This window comes from Symphodus melops, assembly GCF_947650265.1.
Source record: "Symphodus melops genome assembly, chromosome: 19".
Classification (NCBI taxonomy): Eukaryota; Metazoa; Chordata; class Actinopteri; order Labriformes; family Labridae; genus Symphodus; species Symphodus melops.
The window spans coordinates 15327236-15355071 of record NC_136709.1 but is presented as its reverse complement, the minus strand read 5'-3'; the positions used below and the strand labels follow the sequence as shown (position 1 = coordinate 15355071).

The 27836-nt window shown below is 40.5% G+C and overlaps 2 protein-coding genes across 4 annotated transcripts; both read left to right on the top strand.

The window, feature by feature from the left end:
- Window positions 1-1126: 1126 nt before the first annotated feature.
- On the top strand, window positions 1127-16383 carry hivep2b (HIVEP zinc finger 2b; the record flags this gene model as incomplete). 3 transcript variants are annotated; one of them, XM_079370284.1, is made up of 7 exons in its annotated part: window positions 1127-1267; window positions 8728-12680; window positions 13379-13536; window positions 13744-13919; window positions 14351-14449; window positions 14531-15312; window positions 15964-16383. In XM_079370284.1, exons 2-7 carry the CDS (start codon window positions 8832-8834, stop codon window positions 16381-16383), a joined length of 5484 nt encoding a protein of 1827 aa, XP_079226410.1. In that variant the 5' UTR covers window positions 1127-1267; window positions 8728-8831. The 3 variants fall into 3 exon arrangements, with proteins under 3 accessions (XP_079226410.1, XP_079226409.1, XP_079226408.1); XM_079370283.1 differs by having other exon boundaries at window positions 1127-1281; XM_079370282.1 differs by lacking the exon at window positions 1127-1267 and adding an exon at window positions 5659-5913.
- Window positions 16384-19446: 3063 nt separating this feature from the next.
- Window positions 19447-26989, top strand: txlnbb (taxilin beta b). Its single transcript, XM_079370286.1, has 10 exons — window positions 19447-19582; window positions 21674-21923; window positions 22316-22407; window positions 22744-22914; window positions 24675-24869; window positions 25132-25251; window positions 25357-25431; window positions 25523-25615; window positions 25883-25978; window positions 26400-26989. Exons 2-10 carry the CDS (start codon window positions 21689-21691, stop codon window positions 26919-26921), a joined length of 1599 nt encoding a protein of 532 aa, XP_079226412.1. The 5' UTR covers window positions 19447-19582; window positions 21674-21688; the 3' UTR covers window positions 26922-26989.
- The last annotated feature ends 847 nt before the right edge of the window (window positions 26990-27836 follow it).

Here is a 27836-nt window from a genome sequence, read left to right as displayed (position 1 = left end):
GCCTGAATGCAAAAAGTACCAAGCTCTTGTGGGGAAAAAAAAGTGAATTTCTTGTGTTTTGAATGTTTTGGGAACTTTTTTAACTGATTTTCAAAGAGAAAACATCTTGGTATGTGCAGTTTGTCCATGAATCACACCCAGCATTTCTAAAGCCAGCAGAGTACACATGTAATAAACAGTAATCTGGTATGATAACAAAACAATCCTTCAGACGATTACATTTCCTCCATGCCAAACTACTCTTAATATTTGAACAATTCTGAGCTTTCTTCCACTTTCTTTCAAAAAGTGTCAACATCACATCAGAGATTCTACTGTTGAAGAGGACACTCCACCATCACACTTTTTTAGCCTATCTTGTCGACATGAACAGATAGTCATTTCCGTGTCCCTTAAGGGGTTCAGTATACTTGAAATTACTTTTCAATACCTATATGTTAAATAAATGTTCCTGCAGTCTTTAGCACTCCTCGAATGGTCAGTGTGTTTAGAATGTAAAGGAATGTTTGAATCGCATAAATGAACCTTACTTTCTTTCTTACTTTATTTCCTGATAAATAGTTAGGTCATTGAGACCATTGTAACTTGGGAGCCCTATGGACCAAACAAAAATATTTTAAATACATTATTTGCAACCAGTATTAAAATGATCATTTAAAGTTCTGAAATGAATAAAATTCAAGATCGAAAAGAAACCCCCCCAAAAAATCAAATAATGGCCTCTTAGCGCCCTCTGCTGCCTCTATCTTTAATAGCATCCTGATCGTACGGTGCATTTTTTTTAAAGGACGCTGACGACGCAAAAGTAATCTCTACACCCCCTGCTGAGTACAGATGACCCCGGAAAACAAGATCCAGTGTCAGAGACATGTCGGTGAAATGAGCGAAGCTACATGTTGACTGGTAAGCCTCTGCTCCCCGATGCGTCACGTCAAGCGTTCATAACGTGTCTTAAATATGAAACTGTTGTGTTTTCATCACGATGGGAAAGTTGGATTTGTCGCCTTTAAGATGGTGAGTCCGCTGCAGATCTCCGTGTTGTGTCTGCTCTCTGCTGCACGCCTTTAAGGTGGGAGGTCCCTTTCCTGCAAATGTTCCATGACGTGCAGAATGGGGGGTTTACAAGGGGTTCTCACGTCCTTGCATTTCCCCCCTTTCAGCAGGCTATCCCCAGCCCACCTGACAGCTGATCCCCTAACCAACAACAACAACAACAACAGGAGGAGGAGGAGGAGGATGTGAGGATGTAAATCATGTGTGGACAGATGTACGCTGAACCCAGTAAGGCTGACACATTTTAGAGAAAAAAATGGCGATTTAAAGTGGCAAAGCACCGTTTCATTTTCCATCAAGATGACATGTTCAGTCAGGATCTGTAAAATGCAAGAAGGCGCAACTCAAGTTTACAACTGGGATGATTGTAATGTCATAAAGTAGGTGACAGTTTCATAATCCTGAATGAGGACTTTCCTGTTTTTAATGGAGTAGTTGAGGTTATGAGTGAACTCAGTTTTCAAAAGCAAAAGATGGAATTGTTTTTCTTGTTGTTGTTTTAGTGTAGTCTAAAGAAGGATAAACACATAACAGGGTCTGGGTTTACCTTTTTATAATTGTCTGATATAGGGGATTTAGTGAGTAGATTATTCGTCCGAAAAATGTGGCAAACCAAGGGTTTATAGTCTTTGATTTTTTTCACAACACCAAAATATTTAATTGTATCTGCAGGAGAGGGGGGAAAGGACAAAAACGGACAATATTCCTGTTTAAGAAGCTGAAATGTGTAATTTGCTGTTGTTTTTGCATACAATGTGACTCAAATCATAAAATGCTCATTACATTTGTCGCTGATTCAATTCTTTCTGTTGGTGAAGCACTTTTTCACTTTGGTCATGTAGTGTGTGTGTGTGTGTGTGTTTGTGTGTGAATATAGCAGCGATTGTAACATTTCAAATCATAGACCAAAAAATAAATGCACATTTTCTCGATGTGCTTTTTTAAATGTTGATCTCCACAGTACATGCATCTCTTTTTTTATGTCCACCTGCCCAACAACGAACCTGTAGCTCTGCACGAGAAGATTCTGATGAACTGTGTGGCTGCAGCCTGTTTTCTTCTCTCATTTCTGCAGTCTTACTGCTGTAATCTACTGTGGTAATTATATATGTAGACAGGAACTGGCAAGCTGCAACAGACGTTGGCATGGTTTCCATGGAAACACACAATCATGTCAGATTATTTTCAGGTACCACTGCGATAACGGTGTAAGTACAGCTGGTTTGAGAAGCTGATGTAAGCGACGGATAAATGAAACGATGGTTGATTGATCTTAAAGGTGAATCATGTGATTTTTTTTTTTTAAATGAATGGATGATTGATGGATTGAGTGAAAGGATTATATGGAAGTTTTTATTGGTGTTTTGTATCAGCTGTTTGTTCAACCTGTAGTGTTCCCCTGTAAGCGATAGCTCAGTCATCCACACGACAGCCACTACAGCCTGCAGGGAGGAAAACCTCATTCCTTCCATTCATAAACCCCCCCCCCCCCCCCCGTGTGTGTGTTGTCCCCTCTCTCCTCTTCTACCCTCCCATGTGTTTAACCGCTAATATCATTAAAGGCCTGCTAGTAGACGGTGCATGTGTGGCATTCAATCACATGCAAATTTGTGGCAGATTTGAGCCGGTCAGTGGAGCCTTGGTGTAGCTTTAGATTGTTGAAATGCCAAGCAGTGTGGAACATCCTGGGGGACAGACCATTATATTTATAGAGATAGGCGACTTGACCTTCACTGCACATTGAGTATCAGCCATTTTACTGCCGCTCCTGTAGATACTGAATACAGCATAATGGATCTCGGCTGCAGTGCAGTTAGTAAGCTTCAACTTCATCTTCGGCTTGTTAGAGGCGATATCTAATAATAGCTTCCTGCAATTCCATACTGTGGAGGGATTCTGTCGATACACAGGCTCCACATTCACTGTTTTTTTGGCTCTCATAGAGGTGAGAAGTTTTCGACAGGAAATGCACTCTGAAATTACAGTTTGCTGCACAGGAAATGCAGGCTTTCCATTTGGGTAGGATTCTGAATTCAGAGGAAAACTGAATGTCCGCACATAAGTTTGGAGCCTTTGTTCTGCTGTGTAAGCTTCATGTTAAGACCTCTATTAAATATGCCTCAGCTGTAGTCCAAAGCCAAGGACTCCTATTCATAGAGGCACCCAGTTGTTCTCACCCAATGGCACACAGGGAAGTTGAGGAGGATGGTCAAAGCGGGTAAAGTATTTATAGTTGTGTAAATTATATTGTGTTGAAAGGCCAAAGTTTCACGTTGATGAATGAGGTGAAAGATTACAAATCTGAGGGGAAATCCCACTGTCGAATAGCAGTACTAAAATACACAGATCAGATAGTTTATCAGCTGTAAACATAAAGAAAAAAGCCCTCACATCATGTCATGATTTCAACCTGTTGCTGGTTCCAGCTGGTCCAGCAGGTCGGTTGTAGGTGGTGTAATTTGTAGCTGTAATTTAAATTAATCTAACATCTTATGTGTTTGATATATGACATTGAAGTAATGTAACTGCGACAGTCAGATAGGTTTTGTGGGGATAACAAGCTTACAGTTTTCATTTAAATAAATGTAACTATGTAAGTCACCACGTATCGTCAAATGAGGTCGTATTTTATAGTCAAGCATATTTCCCACAAACGGACAGTTAAATGCCAGATTTCTCACACTTCACCGAGCAGGAGCTGGTTCACTTCATAGCTTACACAAACACATCATAACATCATTGTTACAGGTGCCTGTGGCTCAGTGGTAGAATAGGTTGTCTCTCAACCGGAAGATCGGGGTTCTATACTAAGGCCGTGCTGCCACATGTCTGAATGGGAAGACACTTGACCCCAAATTAACCCCACATATTCCACCACTAACTCCTCAGCGAAAAAATCACGACCCCGATTTCTGATATATATTTTTTTACCGATAGTAGAATTGTGATGAAACACTGTGAGGTTTGGATCTCAAACTGTACAAAACATGTGACCAAACATTTTTAAACATGTTTAAAAAGTGCCTCATATCTGGGCACTGATAACATAGTGGTAAATGCCTATGAAAGGAGGCTATCTGACTCTTTCCTCTATCTTATCCCCAAAATAATCCTTGAAAAAAACACCCATAGCCTTTTATTTAAGGATTACTTTGGGTTTTTTACCCTTTTTAAAGGACAGTGTATACAGCAGAAAATCAGGGTAGAGAGAGAAGGGGATGACATGTGGGAAAGGAGCCGCATGTTGGACTTGAACCCGAGATGCTCCTCCAAGCAATGTCTAACCTAACTGCAAGGTCATCGGCGCTCCTTCACAGACTTTTTGACACTTTTTTTTTTTTCTGGGAATGACTGAAAACGACTCTGTGACCCAGTTTTGGATCTCGATCCACCAGTTGAGAACCACTGGATAAACACATGTTGACCTTGTATAACCTTACGTGGTGTGACTAATATGTGACTTATTCTGTAAGAGAAAGATAATGTTTTAAATTTAAGATTAATTTAGTTGTAAGATGAATTCACGTTTGCTGAATCTCAAGTCTCGGACTAATGTTAGTCTACATTTGACCATTTACCATCATCTTTTTGAGGCTTATGTCCACTGTCATTGTTTGACATATTTAGCTTCATTATATGTGTCGTAACTATTTAACACAGTATACTGCTGTGTATTTCAGTCTTGAAAAATGTCTCATATTTTGTCAATTAATCATCTAGTTTGTACTGTTTAATTGTAGAGTGCAAGTACAAAGAACCACAAAAGTTGTATTCTAGCATTTCAAGAAAATGTACTTTGTAGTTTAAATCAGTTATTAAAATGTTGAGGTCACATTCCTTTTAAATCAATTGTTAATTATGCAATATCAAAGGCTATACTGTACAAAAGTTAAAAGTATGTTACAGTTAGGAAGACATTATTGCCTCAATGTGGAGGCTGAAATAGCTGGATGTCATAATGAACTCATATATCTAATTCAGAGGATGAGGTTGCAGCTGCACATAATCTACTGTATTGTCCTACTTTTTTTTTTTTTTGCTGTGTTAATGACACCCTCATCACGACTCTCTCCATTCACAAAGCGAATCCTGTCGTGAGGGGAAGAACTGGCTCTGAACAGGCTGTGGGTGTCTCAGAATTCAGAGAACATGTCTAATTTCTGCAGCATCCTCCCAGCCAGCCACACAAAGTCTTTTCATTGAGTTCCTCTCACTATACAAACTGAATAAGATCAATCTGTAGGAAATGTATATTCAGAGCTGCTCCTCCATGTGATTAGTGCTTTCATAGAGCCTGTCACTTTTGCCCTTATCCTCCGTTCAGCAGATATTTACACGCTCCTAACAAAAGAATATATAGATTGCAATTGTTTATAAATGAATGAACCTGCAGGATTTTTTTCAGAGATTTCACACTTTTAGGCTAAATTAGATTGCTGAGTCTTGGGATGAATGAACTGCTGTCTAGAAAAGGGGATGTTAAGCTCTTTGCATCATGATATCTGACTCCCCCACTTTGTGTGTAGAGTGAGGCAGCTGCTGCTGTGAGAGAGAGAGAGTGAGAGGGAAAGCGTCCTTAAACGTGGGCTGTTGTGTAATCCCTCCCAGGGCCCCTTTGCTATTTTTGTGCCTGGGTCCGCACGTCACGGTTGGGTATTTTCTCTGGTGACTAGCTCGCATCAATAGATCTTCTAATGTACACCCAGTCAGCCAGCAGCTTCATGACTGATGGGACTTTACCTTGCTAATTTATTTCATTATTGTTACCCGGGCATGAGGAGAATGGAGATACGGACTATGCAGTATGAGGAATGTCACATGTGACTGTGGATATGGGACAAGGGACTATTCAAATGTCAGGTTTGTATGAGGATTATGTTTGATATCTGAATGTCAGCTGCTGTATGAGTCGAAGCTTTCTTCCCATCAGACCGTGTGCTCTGTATCATTCTGATCACTGTCAGGTTGTGGATTGATACTGCATGCTATGTGCTATGCTGCTGTTAGAGCACCGTAGAGGGTTTTACCATCCAGCTACTCTAAAGCCAGTCATCTCCTTATGATATTTATGGATTTGTTGTCAGCGTGAGGCTTCATGTCTGTTCCCTTTAATGGCCAACTTTGCCTCTAATGATGTAATGCAGCGGCATAATGATGCTCTCCATATCCAACAATAGTTTAGACATTGTCCCCTCATGTGTATGGTTAGTAGTACGAGATGTGCGCATAGGAATGTCTACATGTTTAAATAAATAATTTGTTCAAGTCATTTATCCATCCAAGAGATTATACTGTACCACAGTCAGCCCACTACCATTGTGAAACACACCTACTGCCACCCACCTGCCTCCTGTTGTTGCACGTCATTGCTGCTGTGTCATATATTTTCGTAAAGGTTAGTGCTTGTTGCCATGAGTGAGAGAAATTTGCTTGGAAAGGTCCGCTGTTACATGCTTTATACAAAAAAAAAGTGTGCATTTGTTGAGAGACTTGCCAATGAGACTCTGAATATGTCGGCTCTGTTCTCTCTCTATCATGCTCAGTTCAAAGGTATGCGTTGTTTCTGAGGGTCTTATCTTGCTTTCACTCTGCACCCATATCCCCCCTTCCTTTCTGTTGTAGCTTACAGAGGATGAAAACTAAGCAATGAGGTCAGCCCGACCTTGAAAGGGAGCTCCCTATCAGGCCTCTGAATTTTGTTACCCCCAGGTACCCCACTTAGTTTACATCAGTAAACCTCCCCGTTGCAACATGGATCGTTCCAATCTGAAGCAGCCCTCATATGCACTCATGTATTTTCTCAATCTGGCTCCGGAAGAAGCTAACAAATCAGTTTGAAAGCTGAGGTTCAGAACTAAAAATATCCATAAGAGGCAATGGGCATTTGAAAAAAAAAAAAAAAAAAGAGACTGGGATATATCATTCTTATAGCTTTAAAGCATCTCTTGGCATCTCGAGAGTCACCTTGGATTCGTATCCTCTGGTTTATGCCTGAGGAGTGTGTGCGGTGTGCTAACAAAGAGAGAGAGGGAGTGAGAGAAAGAGAGTCGGAGGATGTCCTAATTAAGGGAACTCAGAGGGTTTGAACCAGATAATCTTACATAACCTCGTTAGGGAGGACACAGCATTTGATACTGAGAAGATGGAAATGACGTGCCCTCAGAGATCCATCCCCATGGTATGAGACGAAAGTGTAGCGGCTCAAGCAATTCACTTTAACCACGGGGATGATGATGATAAGTCGGGAATGTTTATGCAAAGGGCAGTATGCAGTCCCGGGTAGCTCAGAGTGGAAAGTGGAGATGATGACACTTGTAACACAGATGGGTTTAAGGGTTGGGATTCCATAAGAACAAGGCATCATATCATACATCATACAATATTGGCTTTTGAGTGAAAGAGTTTAGCAGTGTTTATATATTTAATAAAAACACATTTCTTTTATATAGGCTACAGGGAACCCCTCACGCTTAATCACCCAGGATTTAACCATGTCATCTGTGTTTAATGACATACATAACTTGAAAAGATCAACCTTTGTCAGTGTTTTCCTTTTTTCCCCCTCTGACACCTCACAGAGCTTCAAGTACTATATTTTGACTGATAGTTTTTCGAAGCCTTTAAACATCTAGCACAATTCTGCTGCACTACTGTGACTGAACTGAACTAAAGACATTCAAACAAAAAAGGCTGTTGGTGTTATTTTGAGAAAATTTTACAGATGTTTTTTTCTAATAGTTTAAACTAGTTCCAAAATTGACTTTCTTATCTGACGATATCTCATATATTTGTACCGGGCTTTTGCACTTAAAAGAGTAAAAATAGCAAGTGACATTTCACTTTTATAAAAAGGAGTTGGTCTTTATTTGTAGAAAGGAGAGGGTGCTTTGATTGAGAATCCTTTTTGCCAACACTTTTGTTTTTAAAAATGAATACATCTGTGACCATTTATGAAATTCATACTACAGTTAAGCACGTGTCTGAAATACTAATAATTCTATGCGCTATTAATATAATATATTAATATATAATTCTATGCGCTCCAATTGGGGTGTTGAAATTTTTTTTCTGCAGTGCATTACCATGTAAACATGGATTATTCTGTATACATTTTGATTTTGCTTACTGACATTGCTTGTACATTTTTCAGCCACCCCTGGACCTTTGTGATTTATTCATTTTGGTTTACATGTGAAGACATTTATGTTGAAATTGATCTCTAAAACACTTTAAAAATAATAGAAAAAGGAAGTTCATATTTATCTGGCAGCTTGTCTTCGCTGATGAAAAAGAAGCCTTGTGAAGTAAGAAAAAAAGTTGATGCAATGTGATATTGAATCAATTCAAATCGTTGACAGGATAAGATGCACAGCCCTACCCTGTACAGGTTTCAGCAAATGTGTTTCCTCTGCTGGGATTTACATGAAATATTCTCCTGCTGTTATAGAGCTAATTATGACTTTTATACATACAGGTTTTTTTGGAAGGCTTTTGGGAAACAGTCTAGAATTGCACTCACTCACAAGGGAATTTAAACGTTATCTCAGAGGTAATGGTGATTTGATTGTTGAGGGTTTACTTTCTTCACAGCTTTGTCTTGATAACTGTTTTGTGAATTTGACAAATTTCAGTTGTCTAATTGTGTTTTTTTTTTCTTTTTTTTTTTTTTCCCAGATGACCCTTCCCAGCAATCAATTCATACCTATGTTAACATCACTACAGTTACCTAACAGTTAGTGTCCTTGAAAATTGATCCTAAAGAAAGTGACATTGGATTCATGGAGTCACTTGAAACTACTTCAGGAGTAAAAAGCTCCACTGAGGGTCAGGACAGAAATGTTGCACAGAAAAAATACACCTCAGAGGCAGCACAGACACGCAGGAGTCCATCAGTTGAATCAGACGGCAAGGGTTGGCACCAACAAATGCAGGAAGGCCGTAGCAGAGACACATGTGGTTTCAAAGAAATGTCTGACTCAGGGAAATCACTGCAATTAGAAGATCAGCCCTCCAAAATCCAGTCCACAGCCGACCAAGACTATGAGGCGTCTTCATATCCAGGACAGTCCACAAAACAATTCACAAGTGGCAAACAGAAGGCTGTATGTCACCTTGGTTCGGCACAGTCCACCAGTTCACCTGAATTGCAACAACAGTGCTCCCATTCAGGGATGGATCAGCTGTCAGAGTCGGCAAGCAAGGTGGAACAGAAACCCCAAAAGCCAGGAAAGTATGTTTGTGATTACTGTGGAAGGGCATGTGCCAAACCCAGTGTACTTAAGAAACATATTCGCTCGCACACCGGAGAACGACCCTATCCATGTGTTCCCTGCGGGTTCTCCTTCAAAACCAAGAGTAATTTATACAAACACAGAAAGTCCCATGCTCACTCGGTCAAAGCTGGAACGGTGCCACTCTCAGATCTTGGTTCTTACAATGCCAATACAGAACAGGGGTCTTTTGAAGGGGAAGGAGAGTTATTCTCTGATGCTGAGCAAAGCACGGACACGGACGAGGACACTCTTAATGACCCGCTGCTGCTGCTGGACTCTCCAGTGGAGGGATCAGATAACACTGCTGTAAAAGTACTAAATCTCATTGCTCAGAAAAAGGGAGCCACGTCGATGTCAGCTCAGGATGGTTCATCCCAGCCCCAAGAAATCAATGCACCTCCTGCCGCTGCAGAGGCTAGCCGTGCAATTCAATCTTGCACAATCAAACAGAGACTCGCACTTCGGCTGTCTGAAAAAAGAAGCAGCGACTCGGAGCACAATCTGTCCCTCCCAAGTCAGTCTAGCAAGGGCAGCACGGACTCTGGATACTTCTCGCGCTCTGAAAGTGCGGAGCACCAGACTGGTCCTCCGAACACTAATGCAAAGTCCTATCAAGAAATTATGTTTGGAAAGTGTTACAGACCAAGCCCTAAACAGACAGCAGCTTTTATGGCTTGTAGCACAGACTCAATTGAGTATACCACAAAGCGGGCTGAGAGAGGTGTTTCTCGGGTTTTTACCCAGGAAAAAGACACTGTTGAGTCAATCAAAATAAACACAAAGTCGTTCACAAAGGAAGAGCTAAAAGAGCCCCAGTTGGACACTGATATGGGGCTTTTGATCAGAAGTAACTCAATGCCAACGGCCTCTGCAGTTTGTCTGACCATGCCTCAAGCCCTTAGAGGCAGCCACTCATTTGATGAGAGAGCAAGCACTGGGGGCAATAGAAGACTCAGGCGGCAAGCTGCTTTCGAACTCTCTGCACATGAAAGCCATGCAGACACTGACAGCCATGGAAAGATGAGCGAGAGTGGCATTGCACCTTCAGGATTGGAAATGGAAAATTACCCCTCTTTGGCATCGAGTATGAGCCATCAGAAACATGCAATGGAACTGGCAACAAGGAAACGCAGGAAAGAGAAGAGGGAAGAGGAAGATCTGCTGGGTCAATACGAGGTCCATCATGAACAGTGTGAAGAAATGTTTGATTCAAGTAAAGACTGTGATTCAAAACAAGCTACAGTTGGGATTACAGCATTAGGGAAAGGACGCTCTTTAAATATGCTAACACAAGTGGAAAGGTGCGATATGGACATATCAGTTAGTCTTGAAATGTCTGGTCGAAAAACTTTAGGGAATGTAATTTCAGTTATCCAGCACACAAATTCAATAAACAGGCCCCTCTCTGAACAGTCAGAATCCTACAAGTATCACGGGCAGAGACAGGAAAGTATGTCTTCCTTACAAGCTATGGAGGCAAGTGAATCATACGAGATGGAAAGGAGCGATAGTAGGCTAAGGCAATCATTTCAAATAGGCCCCAAACTTGTGCGGCAGCCCAACATACAAGTCCCAGAAATCAGGGTCACAGTAGAGCCAGACAGTCCAGAAAAAGCTCCAGAGGTGCAGGTGAAGGAGCCAGAGAAGCATGTGGAGGAGTTTCAGTGGCCTCAAAGGAGTGAAACTTTAGCACAATTCCCTCCAGAAAAGCTCCCTCCAAAGAAGAAACGGCTACGCTTAGCTGACATTGAGCACTCCTCTGGTGAATCTAGTTTTGAGTCTGCCTGCACCAGTCTTTCTCGCAGCCCTAGCCAAGACAGCAACTTATCTTATAGCTCAACCTTTTCTTTTGATAGAGAGGACAGCTTGAAGTCAGTCTCTCCTGCTAGGCAGGATGAATTTGGCAAACCACTAGAGCTCCTAGCTGTGCCAGGGAGTGGGCACTCCCTCTCTGTGCTTAACCAGCGTCAACAACATGAAATGAGACGCTCCGCCTCAGAGCAGGCGCCGTGTAACTTGCGCAAGGAGTTCCCAGAGGTACGCAGCATATCATTTGACTATGGCAGTCTTTCTCCAACATCCAAAGTTAGACACGTGGACATTAATGCTGGCCACTGGGCTATGAGAGAGAGAAGGAAGGGAAACTTGGTACGACAGGAGTCATTGAATATGGACACTGAGGTAACACACGTCCCCTCACAAGTGTTTCCTCAGTGCTACAGCACCACGTCTCCCCCATTCACAGCAGTTGCTGTTCTGCCACAGACTTTGCCAATTTTCTCAACCGGGAATACATTTCCCCAGCTGTCACATCCGAGCCTGTTAGTTCCTGTAAGAATACAAACTCACGTGCCATCCTTTGGCAGTATCACATACACTTCAGTATCGCAGATAATTGACAATCAGTATGACAGTGTTTGCTCCGTTACATCCAACCCTCAGAATCAGACTTCTCGTTTGTCTGGAAATTTAGATTTTCATCATCTATTAGCTCAAACAAGAACATCTCTAACACAAAACCTCAATGTTGAAGCCCTTGATCTGTCATCAGCTAAACTTAAGACCGGTATCCCTCTCTCTCTAACCTCAAGAACTATCTCAACTACTAACGCCTCCAGTGGTGGCGCGAACAAACGGATGCTATCCCCTGCTAGCAGCCTAGACCTTTTCATGGAGGTCAAGCAGCAAAAACGTGTGAAAGAGGAGAGAATGTTTGGCCAAATTGTAGAGGAGCTGAGTGCTGTGGAGTTGGGGAAATGTAATTTGAGTGAAGAGAAGGGGCAAAGGTCAGAGATGCAGGGTGCATCAACACCTCATGCTCAGGATGACTCACATAGGAGTAAATTTATCACACTTCAGCAAAAAGCGACAGAGCCAACTGACCACAGACTTGAGTCAGCAATGGAAAGTAGCTCTCTTGAAACCAGCTCACCATCCTACTCCATGATATCAGCCAGTGAAGTGAAAGAAGTTGGCATGGAGGAACGAGTGCAGATGGATACGATGGCACAGCTGGTTAGTAGTCAAGATATCCTGATCTCACACGCTGAGCATTCAAGACTGTTATCTCAGTTTCCAAGTCTTCGCACGACGACAGGTGTGAGCTGGTGTTATCTCAACTACACTAAGCCAAGCTGCTCTCACACCGACGCCCCTTTCTCCTCTGTGTACGCCACCTGGTGTGTGAGTTCCCACAACCCCAACCCTCTGGAATTGACTACCAGTTCGTCTCTGGCGCTACTGCAGTCTAGACAGAGGGGAGAGAAGGTTATATACACAGTGGCCGCCATGTCTCAGACTGGTACGGGGAAACTGGTTTCATCCCTCATCCTTTGGAGACAGTCCATGGAACAGGTGAAAAAATAAAATCATATCTGCATTGTTTCTAAAGCATATTACTGTCCAACATAAAAAAGTGTCTTAGTTATGAAATATCAAAAGTCATTGTTTTCGCTGTTATATTATCCTGCATTGGAAGTACATTCATAAACTAAATGTGGTGTAGGAGCAGTCTTGCCTCTGTGTCGGCCAACATGACAACGAGAGGTTATTATATGAAATGTAGATAGTTAAGAACCCTATTACATTGAATACAGCACACTCTAAAAGACTTTTGGCTAAAGATTCAGCCATTACTGTCTATATAATTCATTGACTTATAAGCATTTAATTGTCAGATTTACTGCAGGTAACAGAAACATACACAATCTTGGCATTGGAAATACTTAGTACCAAATTATATTATTTAATAATAAATATTGAATGTCTTTCAATGGTATTGCTTCACTGCATTGTATGTTGGCTGATATATTAGCTATATAATGACATGAATCATGGTTAATAACGGTCTCAAAAAATAAAAACATGAAAACACACAATATAATCAGTGACCTGTTTTGGATTTCCTTCAAACAGATGAGCATTAGTCATTTTTGCCAACCAAGCTGTATACAACCATGTGTGACTTACGATATTGGAAGCATCACATTACATTGTCATTGTGGTGTCAGTTTAAAAGGGATGTTAACACAATGTTTGTTCATCTGATTCAGCTGCAGAGGAAACCAGAGCCCAAAGAGGTGGACATCACCTACGTGAAGAAGGTGAAAGACTCCAGCTGCAGAGTGAAAACTACCAAGGAGGAGTGGAAAGAGAGGGAGGCATCTACGACCCAAACAGTGCCAACACGCATTAAGATCTTTGAGGGAGGGTCAGTCAAGATATTAGTTATCGTAACACTTGCCATTTCTGCTGACAGTAATTACAGCAGCTATAATAGGCTATTAGTCCTTGCACTATATTTCAGTCTTTGCTGTCCCCCCTCCCCCCAGATGTTGCTATGTACAGTATTTTTTCTTCTTTACAGTACAGTATACTGTACTGTCGTTTTTTTAATAGAACTGTCTTTATTTTTCAGATTCAAGTCCAATGAAGACTATGTGTATGTAAGAGGTCGAGGCAGGGGAAAATACATCTGTGAAGAGTGTGGCATTCGCTGTAAAAAGCCAAGCATGCTGAAAAAACACATCAGGACCCACACAGATGTGAGGCCGTACATCTGCAGGGTGTGCAACTTTGCTTTCAAAACTAAAGGTAAGAATTCTCTTGGCTGATACATTTTAGAGCTTTTATCTATGACATGTTGGAAATCTGTAAGTGTTTATTTAGATCAGTAGATGCAAGAAAAACATATTACCATATAAAATACCCTTTTCTAAGATCGCCTGGCCTTTTACAAATTGTAAAATGTACACATACTGAGTGAGAAAGCATTGCTTGACTACAATTAAAATGTTTTTTTTTAAATTGGAATAAACCGTATCAAAATGTTTATTGCCAATGCTCATATTGCAAAAATAATAAAACCACAATTAACTGTAGCTCGATCAATCCTTTCAGGGGTAGAAAATGAAATTTGCCAGCACACGTTTCCTTAAAGAATAGACTTTAGGTTTCCAGAACGGTGGTAATGCTATTATTAATAAACACAACCATAACTTATTTCTTGTTTCAACCCTTCACAGGAAACCTGACAAAACACATGAAGTCAAAAGCACATATGAAGAAATGTCTTGAACTGGGAGTGTCGGTGACATTGGATGAGACAGAGATACAGGAACAAGGTAAGATACTGACATCTTTCTTTTCATATGAATAGATTACAGCTGATAAATCTAACTTAATTGGTGTGTTTGTCTCTGAAGTTGACGATAACCAAGAAGATTCCAAGTCAGAAGTTGTGATCACAACCAAGCACCAGTTCTCAGATGCAGAAGACTCCGACGGCATGGATGAAGAAGCTGATGAAATCGACGAAGAGGAGGATGAGGATGAAGAATATGAGGGTGACTCTACTCCAAAGTTGCGCTCCAGAAGCACAAGTCCTCAGCCATGTGGAGTTACTTCTCTGTCAGTCACAGCCACTGCTGCTATTCATGGCTGTTCCCTCACGTCTCTGCCTGAGCCAGATGTTCGCCAACAGTCCTCAGGCATGCGGCTTGGTATGGACCATAGACCTGTCCTTGCAACAGACCACAGAGAGAAGTCCATGGATGAAGACTCTCTGGCTATGCTGTCTCCAGACCACGCCAGCTTTCTGTTCGACCCCTATTCTTCTTGTCTGCTATCTCCCGGTTGGGAGTCCCCGATCAGGGAGCCCTCCCCTTCACGTCTGCGTTACCCGTCCCCAAGGCGAGAAATCTCCCCGCGTGGTCGCTCCTCTCCTAGATGGGATACCTCCCCACTAAGGCCGGGTTCACCCAGCTTGACACCCATTCAGCATCTCTCCCCAGCCTCAATTGAACGTCCCATGTCTCCTGGAACAGAGCTAGGAGGAAGGTCGTCGATCAGAGGCCGGCAAAGAGTTGTGCTGAGGGCAGTTTCACCACGCAGAGGTTCACATCAACACAGAGGAAGCAGCGATAAAACCAGACACCAAGCAAAGATGGAAATGGCTCAACAACAAGCACGCTTTGATATGGAAGTGGTGTGTATCAAGATAAACCAAGTTTAACTATGCTTGTCAAACTCTTACAATTAATTTTCGCAGAATGGATAAAATCGCAGAAGCTCTTGTACAAGTAAAGATACAACGCAGTCTACTGTACCCTTGGGGGAAAATATGTCTTCCCAAGTGCTGCCATTATCTTAGAGTCGATAAATAAAAGTAGTAGAAACAAACACAAGCCGCAGATCCCATCACCCATATTTCACAAGATCCACATAAAACCCAACGTAATTAAGAGAAAGCATAGATAATTGTAAAAAATCACAAAGCATTGTCTGTGGAGCAAAAGTTTGGTGTCGCTCACACAGTTGGACAAGCGATTTGTACAAAACCAATAAACAAGAAACACATCAGTCAGTCACACCTTTACACTTGGCGTTAGCTTTGTTTAAATGTGTATTCATTGTCCATTTGTTAAAGGTTTTTTGTCTAGTTTAGTTAAAATTACAAAAATATTGTATGTATCTAAATGGTGGTCTGTGATCTTTGAAGTGAAGTTTTTAACTTTGACCTAAATAATACTGTATTTTTCACATTTCTGCATTTTTGCTTACTGTGTTATATTTACTCATGAGAAATCATCTCAGCAATGTTGAAACTGCTCCTGACACTGCCAATATGTCATTTCAGGATCAAAGGAGCAGCTTGGCTTCCAGTCTGCCTGGTGCTGCCAGTTCTCATCACCAGAACATCCTCAGTCACCTCCCACTTCACTCCCAGCAGCAGGCCCACAGTTTGCTCCCCGTTGTTCCTGTCGGAGGGCTCCAGATGTTACACTCTTCGTCTTCGTCCAGCACTGATGTCACCACTTCCTCCGCGCCAAGCCCCCAGAGCAGCGAGGGCCAGCGTTGCAGCAGCAGGGAGGGATCTGTCCAGGGACTCGAGACGGGAGGAGAAGACATCAGAAGCCAGAACCAGCTGTCCCCCGAACAGGCCGCTCAGGAGAAAGCCTTCAACCCCAGCAGCAGGGACAGTGGACAGGAGGAGAACGTCCAGACCTGCTTGAAAGCCATCGCCTCGTTAAAGATTACTACAGAGGACCCTCATTGAAACCTCTTTTTGTGTCTTTTTGATTTGACACATGAACAGACGCCTCTCTGCCACATCTGCAACCTTGTTGTCCTCTGCCCTTTAGGCATAGAACTCCATCTTTATCCCATTAGAGGCAATATAATAACACTTCCTCTGGTCCTGAGCACCCTCCGGACAGCTCCTTTTCCATCTGGGTTGACATCAAACCTTCAGAGTGAAGAAGAAACCTTAACTGTCTGATGTGCTCTTCTCTTCAGAGACTCTTTCAAATGATTGGACGAGCAGCAGGAGGTCTTGTGAGGGGGGGAATCATTATTGGGTGCAGGTGCAATATGGAAAGATATTATGCTAATATGCCTTTGTTTGATGTAGTTTGCGTACAATTGCACATAAATTATATTTATGGATTCTGTACAAATGTCCTTAACATATACTCCTTCTTAGATGCATACAAACAGTGTATTTTACTGTACGTGTACTTTGAAAAATAGACTGTTGTTTAATGTAATCATATCAAGATGTGATGCAGTAGCGCAGTAAATAAAGACTATTTATAACGGGGAAAGGATGTGTACTATAAAACAGTCTGACCAAATTTTAAGTAGATGCTTCTTGTGCAGTTTGGTGCTTTTAATCAAGCGGCAAGGGTTTGTGCCTTTATTTTGCTTTTCACGAATCTGTTTTCAGAAGGTTGTTGTTGAACATGGGAGAAACATGTCGAGGTATTCTTTATTCAGAAGCGTCTGCGCCGTCAGACACGCCTCTAAAAGGAAAGCTTTTTTCGTTTGGTTTTCTGTCAGTTCTGCTGACAGACGGTTGCAGCTTGATTTATGTGAAACAATCTTAAATAATGTATCTTTTGTTGCATTTCTCTTAATGTTGTGGTTTTTATCTTGGTATAAAAATGCATGGGATTTGCTATTGCACAAAAAATAGAGGAAGTTAATATGTAATTATGAATACTGTAAAATGTATTTATATATTAGAACGTGAGCACTTATTGATACTGGTAAATATTTGACTACTATTTATATGGTATATCTGTACTTATGCAGCAGTGATGCAGTTATGCAGTGAGCCACGCTGGCATTGCTTTTGATCTCATGTATTTATGCTTTTATTAAACAGCTTTCTTTCCCTCTCAGATACAGATGACCAGAAGCATTTTATGAGTTTTGACGATGCACTTTCATCCTTTCATCTTTGATGTTTCACTGACATGGTCAGTGGAAACAGGGGGAGTAAAACACGTTATGTTCTCTCGTGGTTTTGAAACATTCCAGTTGTTTTTTTCGGCGTTTCTCATTTTGTGAAACATGTTGCACACTATTTCAAGGGGCTATGATGATCAGTTAAGTGTGTGTTTTCTTGCATTCAAAGTGTAACTGGATAAATCAATATCACTTACTGTTAGTAATGCTAAAGTAATGATCTTAACAGCGTGAGTTGGTTGACTTTACCTGTGGCTCAACCCAAAATGTAAGTAATCATTTACCAAATGCATTACTTCTTCTTTGTAAATATATGTGTATTTGTATTATTTAAACTATTTTTGCAGTGTTGAATTCTGAAAACTTTTTAAAGCAGATTGTTTATATCTCTCTTTAAGGGGTGAAATGTCTGCAGTTGACATAACAGAGGTGTAATGAGAGCGAAAATAGCACAGTGTTGATCCCTAACAGTGTGTCACATCTTTAAAAAAAAAAAAAAAAAGAAGAAGAAAGAAAAGTGTATTCACGTCACATCTCCAAGTGGTTATGTCGCCATTTTGAGATTGGGTTTCAAAATCAGAAAACACTTTGTTCACTCATGTTTACATAGAAAAAAATCAAAGGTGCACTGCTATAATTTGTTTCCCTTTCTGAAGATGTATGTCGCTTTGATTTCATGGTAACGTCATTTTATTTGTTGTGGTAAAGATGCAGAGTGGTCACAAAATGTGAAGGGAAAAGTGAAGCCTTCTATTTGCTTTTGCATATGTATACTGATTGTGTTTGTGTTTTGTTTTTATTGTATATTCATATTTACTGAACTGCATTGTGCCTCTCATGTCTATGAAATTCCCTGTAAAACACACAGAGGACGAATCATTTTACCTCTCAGCTAAATTCTTTTGAGGAGGAAAACCTCGGTAGCCAATTTGTGTTTAGCTATTTGCATCAAAACCGGCGAGTCAAGATGGAGTGCCTCTTTTATGCTATGAGGACTTTATTGTTTGGTGCTCTACTTTTTCAAATTAAATTCAAAATTGTTTCAAAAGAATATACTTCTGAGTCTGACCCAAGGATGTGTGTTGCAGCTTATTTCACGTTTTTCAACATTGTTATTTAAAATGACTTGCATACCTTCCGTGATCATTTAAATTGGAGCACAAAAAAAAGGAGGGGCTTTCAGAACAAATCATTCACTTTTTACCTCAAGGGGGGACTTTGGAGGGAAAAGAATCTGTGGAGTGAAAAATTGCAGTGACTCCTGCCAGTGACACCCTCTGGTGAAAAATGATTACTGCAGTCATAACATGGAACAAGAAAAAAATAAAAAAAATAAATGAACACTTCCAAAAATAGCTCTCACCTTGTGGATAGTATTCATACATTTTCAGGATGCATCAAATTCACCAAACCAGCAGCGTGTTCTAGCAGCACGAAACGTGTTCTGCACCTTGAGTACTGAAGCTGTTAGGCATATATAAAGCAGGGGCACGACTGTGAGCTTCTCTGGGTTGGGGAGGAGGTCTGTTCTAATTCGGGCCAATCAGAGGGACAGTTAATTTTCTCTGCTGCTCAGTGACTCGGCCTGTCAGGCCCATTTGTTAGAATAATTATATGGCTGTTAACAGCATCCCAGCTTAAAATAAAATTAGTGCTGCATTGGTTTAAAGCAGCAGAGGCATCGCATAAAACAGCTGCAGAAGACCTCAACAGAAAAACCTTTGAATGACAAAACATTTAGATTGCACTCAAACTGCTACTTCATGCCAAACTCTGAGCTCTTTTCCCTTTTAGATTACAATCAGGCGACTGTGGTGTAGTGAGTGAGAGGTCCTGGACACAGACAGATACACACACAGTATCCCTGTCCTCCCTCTCTCCGCTGAGAGTGAGCCGTGCTCCTCTGGTCTATTTTGAGGTGCTCTTATCACAGCTGTTGTACTGTGGTGGCAGCCTGTCCTAGCCCCTCGACACTCTTCCTTTTCCCTCTCTGGCCCTTGGTCCTGGTAAGACCCTGTTTGCTCACTATCCTGCTTCTTCAGGGACATTTACTCTCAAATAGCAGAGAAATAACCTTAAATTCTGTGATGGTTTCCAAACTTTTTCTTACACTAAAACCATGTACTAATACCTGTTTGAATCAGATGACTTTCTAAAACTTTGTTAAAAAATGAGAATGAGTGTTGCCTGTGTATAACTGGTTAAGAGAAGAGGTTCATTTGTGAAGGATTAGACTACTTTCTTTTATGGATGTGATTGTACACCCTCACTCTGACAATATCAATACTGCCTTTTATATCCGTCATGTATTTTGAGTTGAATTTCCATTTGGATCTCTGCCTGCTTTGGAAATATTGAATATAGTAGGGGTCACTTATGTAACACTGATATTTTAATAGTTGTAAATGCAGCTTTTGTATGCACCAGCACTGACATTGACATCAATAAGAGTGGATTAGAAATAAATAAATAACTTGCCCATATAAAGAAGTTCTTAAAATAGCCTGTGGGCTCTGGAACAGGTGCCATGTGCTCTGCTTGTGAAAGCTCAGGCAGTGTGAAGGCTGCACTAATTTTATGCACGTAAACAGGCTCTGGCTTTCAGCCTGTTCAACACAACAAGGACAGGCACTAAGGCACCATATTACTTAATGTCGTTCAGTGTGGTACAATAATATGCTAAACTGAGCAGGGATTAATCCTTTTCTCTTCTTAAAAGGCAAGCGTTTTTCTTGTTTTCATTGTTAAGGATGAAATACTCAATGTCTACAGCCGCAACAGTTTAAGTATCTCTTTTCTCACTGGGCTACCACCAGGACAGAATAAAAAGGTGTTTGAAGTGCCTCAAAGATACCATGTTGATATCAGCTGGAGACTGATGGATGGAATTTATTATGACTTGTAAAATGTTTGATTAGTTTCTAGATTGATTAACTTATTGTTAGGACTGAAAAATGTTCAAGAAGGGAACAACTCCTATTATAAAATCAATGAGTAAGGTCAAGTATCAAACACTGTTTTAAGTACTAAAATAATCCAAACACCGAAGATAGTCTGGGTAATAGAAACGTTAAAATAAAAAGTCTCAGACTTTGAGGACCTGTTTTTGGCAATTGTCAAAGCCAACAGTTGTGGAAAAGGTTTATATCTTTCTATTCATTCATTGATTGGTAATTGGATAGTGTTAGCTAATTTGTGAGATTGGCGGAGGCTTCAGTTACCATGGCGTCTTTACAGTGGGAAAAACAAAGGTAAATTATAAAATGTATGAAGACAAAGTTAACTTTGCTGCTTCAAGTTTCCTGTATTGTTCTGTTGCAGGCTTACTCCGGCACATCAGTTTCAATTCACGTTATTATTTCTATGCGTGTTTTTCTTACTATTAAAAGTGACAATCTCTAATGTGAAACAGGGCGTTGCATTGCTCTTCTTTTTAGACAAAAATTAGCTTAAAGGTGACATAGATACATAAACACTGGTTGGTCGAACACAGGATGATTAAGTGACTCTGAATGTTCTACAGAGGGGGGAGGTTACAGATTAACTCATGATGACATAATACACAGTAATGTGAACCACAATAATGATAACATCAACATACAGCGATTTAGCAATAGGTATTGTAAACTACAGCCTAATGATTCACCACAATATCTGATTAACTGAAGAATCATAATGCCCCCTAATATAAAGAGCACGATTTATTCACTGCTTATTCTCTTAATTTCTTTTCAGCACTGTCCGACATTATCACGCTGTCAACCTCTATTTCTATAATCTCGCTGTCAACTTCTTCTTTGACCAATTAACTTCCCTTCACGTTACACTCTTTCATATCATAAGCACCACTGTGAGGACTCATGGTGTAGTGATGTCGTGAGTCAAATTATCAGGAACATCTGTACAGAGTGCCATATTGTTTTCAATTTTAAATACCGATATATGGCAACAGCGATACTGTAATTTTATCACACAAGCCAGGACAGTGACATGAGAAAACAGATCAGTGTTTATTAAAAGAGTGGAATTGTTTGGACAAAACGCCAGGGAGAGAAAAGCATCAAATTCATTACAGAAACAAAATGTTTCCCTCTCAGTGCTCGCTCAGAATAATGGAGGCTTGTCAGGAGAGCATCCCTACACCCATTGGTCCTGAGGCATCGCCAGCCCAGGGTCACCACATTGACCTGACAGAAGACCTGGCCCAGCAGCTGGAGGACATCATTAGCACCTACCAGGATGCAGAGATCCCTGCTGAGCCAGAGGACACGGAGGAGGTCACAGCCGTCAAGGAGGCAGACACCCGCAAGGACCAGAAACTGGAGAAGAAGATGCTCAAAAGCCTGGGTATTTGTTGTTGTTTTTTTTCTCCTCAAAATGTCTTATTGATTTAAGCTAAAATGGGTTTCATTCAGCTCAGTCAGCTAAAGTCCAAGTAGTACTGAAACTGATAGGTGTGTAAGCAGAGCTGAAATGCGTGTAAGTGTGTCCATCTGCAAAACACAAGAAGGTAAAAAGTATTACAACATTCTTTTTATAGTGATGGGCTTCTCGTAATCCTGAAGGTGAATCCTCAACTTGTGTCTTTATCAGATGATGAATAATTTTATCTTCTTTTTTTTTTTTTTACATACTGTATATCATTGTGAGTTAATCTCACTTCTTGCTCTGGGCCAATTAAACTAATTCATGTTCAAACTTGACTTGACTGATGTGAATTTCTTTGTTCTGCTGTTCAGGGAAGGAAGCCATGCTGCTGATGCAAAGCTTGAACAAACTCAACACTCCAGAACAGAAACTGGAAGCCATCATCAAGAAGCACGCTGAGCTGGTGAGTGGATAATAACAGGGAATTTAAAACTTGAGAAGAGAGGAAATACAATTGATTAGTATCTCTGATAGGCATTTGAGAAATATGAGAAAAACCTGCGACATGTAATAATATATTTTGAATATGATATAAATTGAGAAATATTATAGCGAGTAGGTGTAATGTGTGCACTCATTTTTTTGTTTTCACATGTTTCACCTGAATCTGAAATTACAAACCAAAACAATACTTTTGTCAACACTAAATTGGCATCAATTAATTTGAGGATAGCTGATAGATTGCTGGATTCTAGAATTTATGTGACTGCAAATGGTGGATTTGTCTGTGTCTTTGCAGTTGGAGGAGCATCGGAGTGATCAGAAGCAGCTTAAGGTCCTGCAGAAGAAGTTGCTCCAAGTGATGAAGGAGAAGGATCAGCTGCAGAGCGAGCACAGCCGTGCCGTGTTAGCTCGCAGTAAACTGGAAGGGCTCTGCCGAGAGCTGCAGAGGCACAACAAGACCTTGAAGGTACTTCAGCTTAATCTCTTACAAAGACGGTTTCTAATCTGCTGAAATTTGCTGTTCGTTGTTTTTGGTGTGGACCGGCTGTTGTTAGCATATGTTGTGCCCAACAGGAGGTGACATCTGCTGACACCAGAGATCAACCATTATGTCAGAGCTCAGGCTTTGACCTCTTAATGGTTTATTAATGGATTATAAATGGTCTTTAAATGGTTTATAAATGGTTTATAAATGGTTTATTAATAGTTTATTATTTTTTTTATAAATGGTTTATTAATGGTTTATAAATGGTCTGAAAGCCATATCATAGCTGTCAAAATGACTGCTATGGTAGTTCTAGCAGTTGTGGAATTCTGGTAGACCGAGTGTTAAACTGCCCCACCCACTTCTCATGCTGCGAAGACATGTGTTGTTCAAAAAAGTAGATTTCATTCATAATTCATAATTTAAGGTCTAACGGTTTATTAAGTCAGTGGCTAATGAGTATCAGATAGATTTTTAGGGAAAGTTAAGACAAAAATATTCAATCAAATTAAAGATCTAGAGAGGTCTAGACGGGGGTTTGAGATTTATTTTGGGGCTTTTTATGGTTTTATTTGAAAGGCAGGATTTTGGCTATCGTAAATCAGGGAAAGAGAGAGTAATGGCATGCAGGAAAGGAGCCACAGGTCTGATTCGAACTCTGGAAAACTCACTTAGAGGGCAACCGCCTCTGTACATGGGGCATACAAACTAACCACTAGGCCACCTTAGAATATCATATTCCATCTAGGGCTTGTAATCAGTGTTTTCTTTATTATTTACTCAACTAGCTCTTTTTGTCATGCTCTGTTTGCAATACATAACTTTTTTGAGTTTTCACTGTTTAAATGGCATATTGAAACTTCAGCTCTTTTGGATAATTCCTTATAACACTACTTAGTACAAGTTAAAGAGACAGAACAGCGTTTCAAAGTTCTTATCTGCGAGGATTTACTTCTCTTCTTTAGATAGTGTCAGAAATATCTGCCAGTTGTGGGTTGTTAGTCTGACCAAATGAGCAACATGAAATCCTCTTTACTTTCGGAAGTTATGTGAGAAAAACAACACTAAACTGTTGACAAGATCAGCAGATACATTAATAATGAAACTTGAGCTTCTAACTATCCAGTCAAGCTAACTATCAAGTCAATTGGCAACATTTGATGTAACTATCTGCATACGTGCTGTACAGTATATAAAAGAAAGGCAGCGTTTTCAGGCGTTTTCTTATTAACTGTCAATATTTAGATTTGCACTGCAAACTGAATGTATTTGGCTTATTGGCAAAATCATCTAAGGCTTTAGGGAATAGTATAGTCTTTTTTAAACCATTTAATGGAAAAAAAATATGTCCAAGTAAACTAAAATGATAAATATATAAATGGACAATGAAATGTATTGTTAGCTGCAGCTCAAATTACTTCACACTTTTAGAATTTAGCTCCCTACTGTGCATTTAGAATCGGTCTAGATTTTTTATTTGTTTTTCTAAACTAACAGTTTTCTCATTACTTTCCCTCCTTGGAATGGCTTCAGGTAATATAAAACCAGAGAAAGCAGGTAATGTAAAACCACAGAAAACGTGTACGTTTCAGAAACAATGGGTGCATCCACATTTCGACAACGATGAAAGTTAAGCAATTCACTCTTCCTGAAATGAGTGCAAAAGTTAAAGATGGCCCTGGCTCTGTTTTGTAGCACAGAAAAAAAGGTTATACAAGTATCTGTCTGTCTCTGACCCGCAGGAAGAGACCCTGCAGAGGTGCAGAGAGGATGACCTGAAGAGGAAAGAGATCACAACCCACTTCCAAGGGACCCTGAGTGACATTCAGGCCCAAATCGAGGAACACAGCAGCCGAAACACCAAACTGTGTCAGGAGAACAGCGCTCTGGCAGAGAAACTGAAGGGGCTCATTTCACAATATGACCAGCGAGAGGCGGTACTGATCCTGCCAAAATACATACACAAAGTTATATACCACAATCTACAACATGCAAACCTTCCTGACACTACCTGAACTGTTCTTATGTAAAGTCTTGTACATCTGCTAACTTCAAGCACATAAATTATTTGCACATTTCACCCAGGTCTCACATTTATGAGCTGCTGTATTTGTTTTATGTGGCCAAGGCACCCTGAGCCAGAAATGAAACAGCTTTCGGTGTGAAAACGACTCATAAATTCAGCTGATTGTCTTCCAGAACTTGGAAAAGGTTTTCAAACACAGAGACCTGAAAGAAAAGCTGCTGGAAACCAAACTCACGCAGGCAAACTTGATGGTGAAGGAGGCCGAGGAGAGGCACAAGCTGGAGAAAGAGCTTGTATGTATTTCGTGTATAACATTTGTCGATTGAGACAAGCACATCATGTTTGCTATTCTATTTCCCCTGATGCTCATTTTGAATGAACATTTCATTATTCCACAGATGCTAAAACAGGCTGTGGAGTATAAAACACAACTGAAAGCCCTGAGGGGACAAGAAAGTGATATGAGGACCCAGGTACAGTAACAAAGCGTCATGGGCAACATTTGCTTGTGTTTTTTTACCTCTCTTGAGACTTGTATAATATTCTTCTATTGTTTCTCCTCAGCTCGATATGTACTCGAGGAAGTTTGACGAGATCCAGGGCACAGTATCAAAGAGCAACAGTGTCTACAGCGGCTTCAAACAGGATATGGACAAAGTGAGAGCTGCTTCACTGAATATTTGATATCAGCTTCTTGGTTATGGTTGAATTACTTTGTTTATCGGAAAATAAGACATAATAAATACAGGAATAAGTGAAACAAATCCCATGAGATTAACACTAACAATGACAAGCTGTACAATCCTGCACTGTACTGCGGGAGCTATTTTTAAACTTGTCTTTGAATGTGCATTGTGTGACGTGATTTTTTGTGTCTGTGTGTGTGTGTGTGTGTGTGTGTGTGTGTGTGTGTGTGTGTTATAGATGGCCAAGAAAATGAAGAAGCTGGAGAAGGAGTGTCAGTCTTGGAAGACTCGCTTTGATGGCTGCAACAAGAGTCTTGTTGACATGGTGGCAGATGTAAGAGATGTTGTCATTTGTAGCAGAATCCGAGTGTCTCGTCATATTCACTCATGCACTCCTGAACATCTCTAGAAACTACAGGGAGGAATATTAATGCTATGTGTAGCTCCACACATTCAAGGTAACAAAAGGCATAATGAAGCAGTTTTGATAGCTGCACAGAGATTTCACCAGTCGCAGAATAATAACATAATCACTCCCTCCTACTCCCTCTGGTGAATCTTTCTAATATATTTCCTGCTACATTTTTACATTTTCACAGAGAAAATTTACTTGGTAAAGTCGGAGTGAAAAATGTGCTTGTACACAAACAGCTCATCCCAAACCTTTTCAGAAGTTTGCACAAGTGAGGCTTTGTGTTATTTCATTACTGATTGATTCCCCAACATTTAACACTGTTTTCTATTACTCTTTAAAGAAAGCAATCAAGGAAAAGGAGTTTGAGCTTGTCACTTCCAAGAACCAGAAGCTTGAAAATCTGTGCAGAGCTTTGCAAGAGGAGAGGAAAAGTCTATATGAGAAGGTGCAGGGAGCCGGAAGTCAACCGGACAGCAGCACTGCTGAACCAACAGAGGAAGAGTGCCCTGAGGTGCAGGAGACCCCAAAAGACCCAAAGGATGACCAGCCCGCCCAGAATGCTGAAACCTCTGAACCTGAACCTGCCACCTCTGCTGTGAAACAAACAGTTGAATCTCCGCTCAACATGGAACTGGCTAAACTTAAGTCCCAGCAGGCCCTCCTGAAAGAGATCGCCAGTTCTTTTACCATCTCTCACGTTGTACCGACAGAAACACTCAACAGTGAATCACAAGGACTCTCTGAGGGCGCCCAGGAGCCAGAGGAGCATCACATAGAGGAGAGCAACGGCGAACACCTTCAGAAGGTCGAGGAGGACAAATTCCAAGATCAAAGAGATCTGGAAATGGAGTCCGTTGATTAATGCTGCGACTGCTGTGAAAGAGAAATATAATTCATGTGAGATTCTTAGCAATAAAAAGAAAAATGCTGGCTTTGTGCTCAGTGTCTGATCCTCATGTGTAAAGATTTAAGAGAAGGTTAATTCAAGTCTTTGCAAAAAGCTGCCAAAACCCACTTAACAATTCAAAGCTTTTCTAACACATGAACCCAAAGTTAAAGAAAGTAGTCAAAGTAATCTTTGTTGTCAATTTTTCAACATGTGTTATACATACAGAAGAATCGAAAAGACGTTTCTCTTACCCGCGGTGTAAATTAACAGCAGAAAGATTTTAAAAATGTATGCAACATATAAAGGATAAAGATAAATAAATACAGATTTACAAAACATTTAAAGATGCTGTGCAAAGATGTGCCTTTCAAAAAAGTAAGTAAAGAACGTTTCCAATTATTTCGTATTTCTAACATTACACGTATAATGGCAAAGTGCAAGAAGATTTTATATCCCCATGTACAGTAGTTGATGCAAAATTAGCAATAAGCAGCAGAAGCTCATGGATACTGTAGTCTCTGGATGATGTAAGATTATTGTAAGTATCAGCATTGCTGTCATGAAGGAGCTAATTCTCCTTTTCTGTGTAGATCAAGTGCAACTACTGGAAGTTTTATCGTATCCAGCACCCACTCGGTTCTTCACTTTTAATTTTTGATTGATCTACTCCAAATTATACCGCCCTAATTATGACTATTGTTATGACTATAACTTATAACTAATAACTATTGTTGGTCTTACTCGATGATGTACAATATGCTGTTACCAGTGTGCTGAGTTGAAGGAAAAAAGCTAGTATGCCTAAATGTCTCTCAACCCAGTATTTATTTAATAATCTCTTTTTCTACAACCAAAGATAAATATTGCACAGATTTTATGTAGCAAAAG

Bases quoted from the DNA above. Each gene is read 5' to 3' on its own strand.
- txlnbb (XM_079370286.1), top strand. From the start codon at position 21,689: ATGGAGGCTTGTCAGGAGAGCATCCCTACACCCATTGGTCCTGAGGCA. The intron at 22,408-22,743 runs GTGAGTGGATAA...GTGTCTTTGCAG, and splicing joins TCAAGAAGCACGCTGAGCTG to TTGGAGGAGCATCGGAGTGA. The intron at 22,915-24,674 runs GTACTTCAGCTT...TCTGACCCGCAG, and splicing joins GGCACAACAAGACCTTGAAG to GAAGAGACCCTGCAGAGGTG.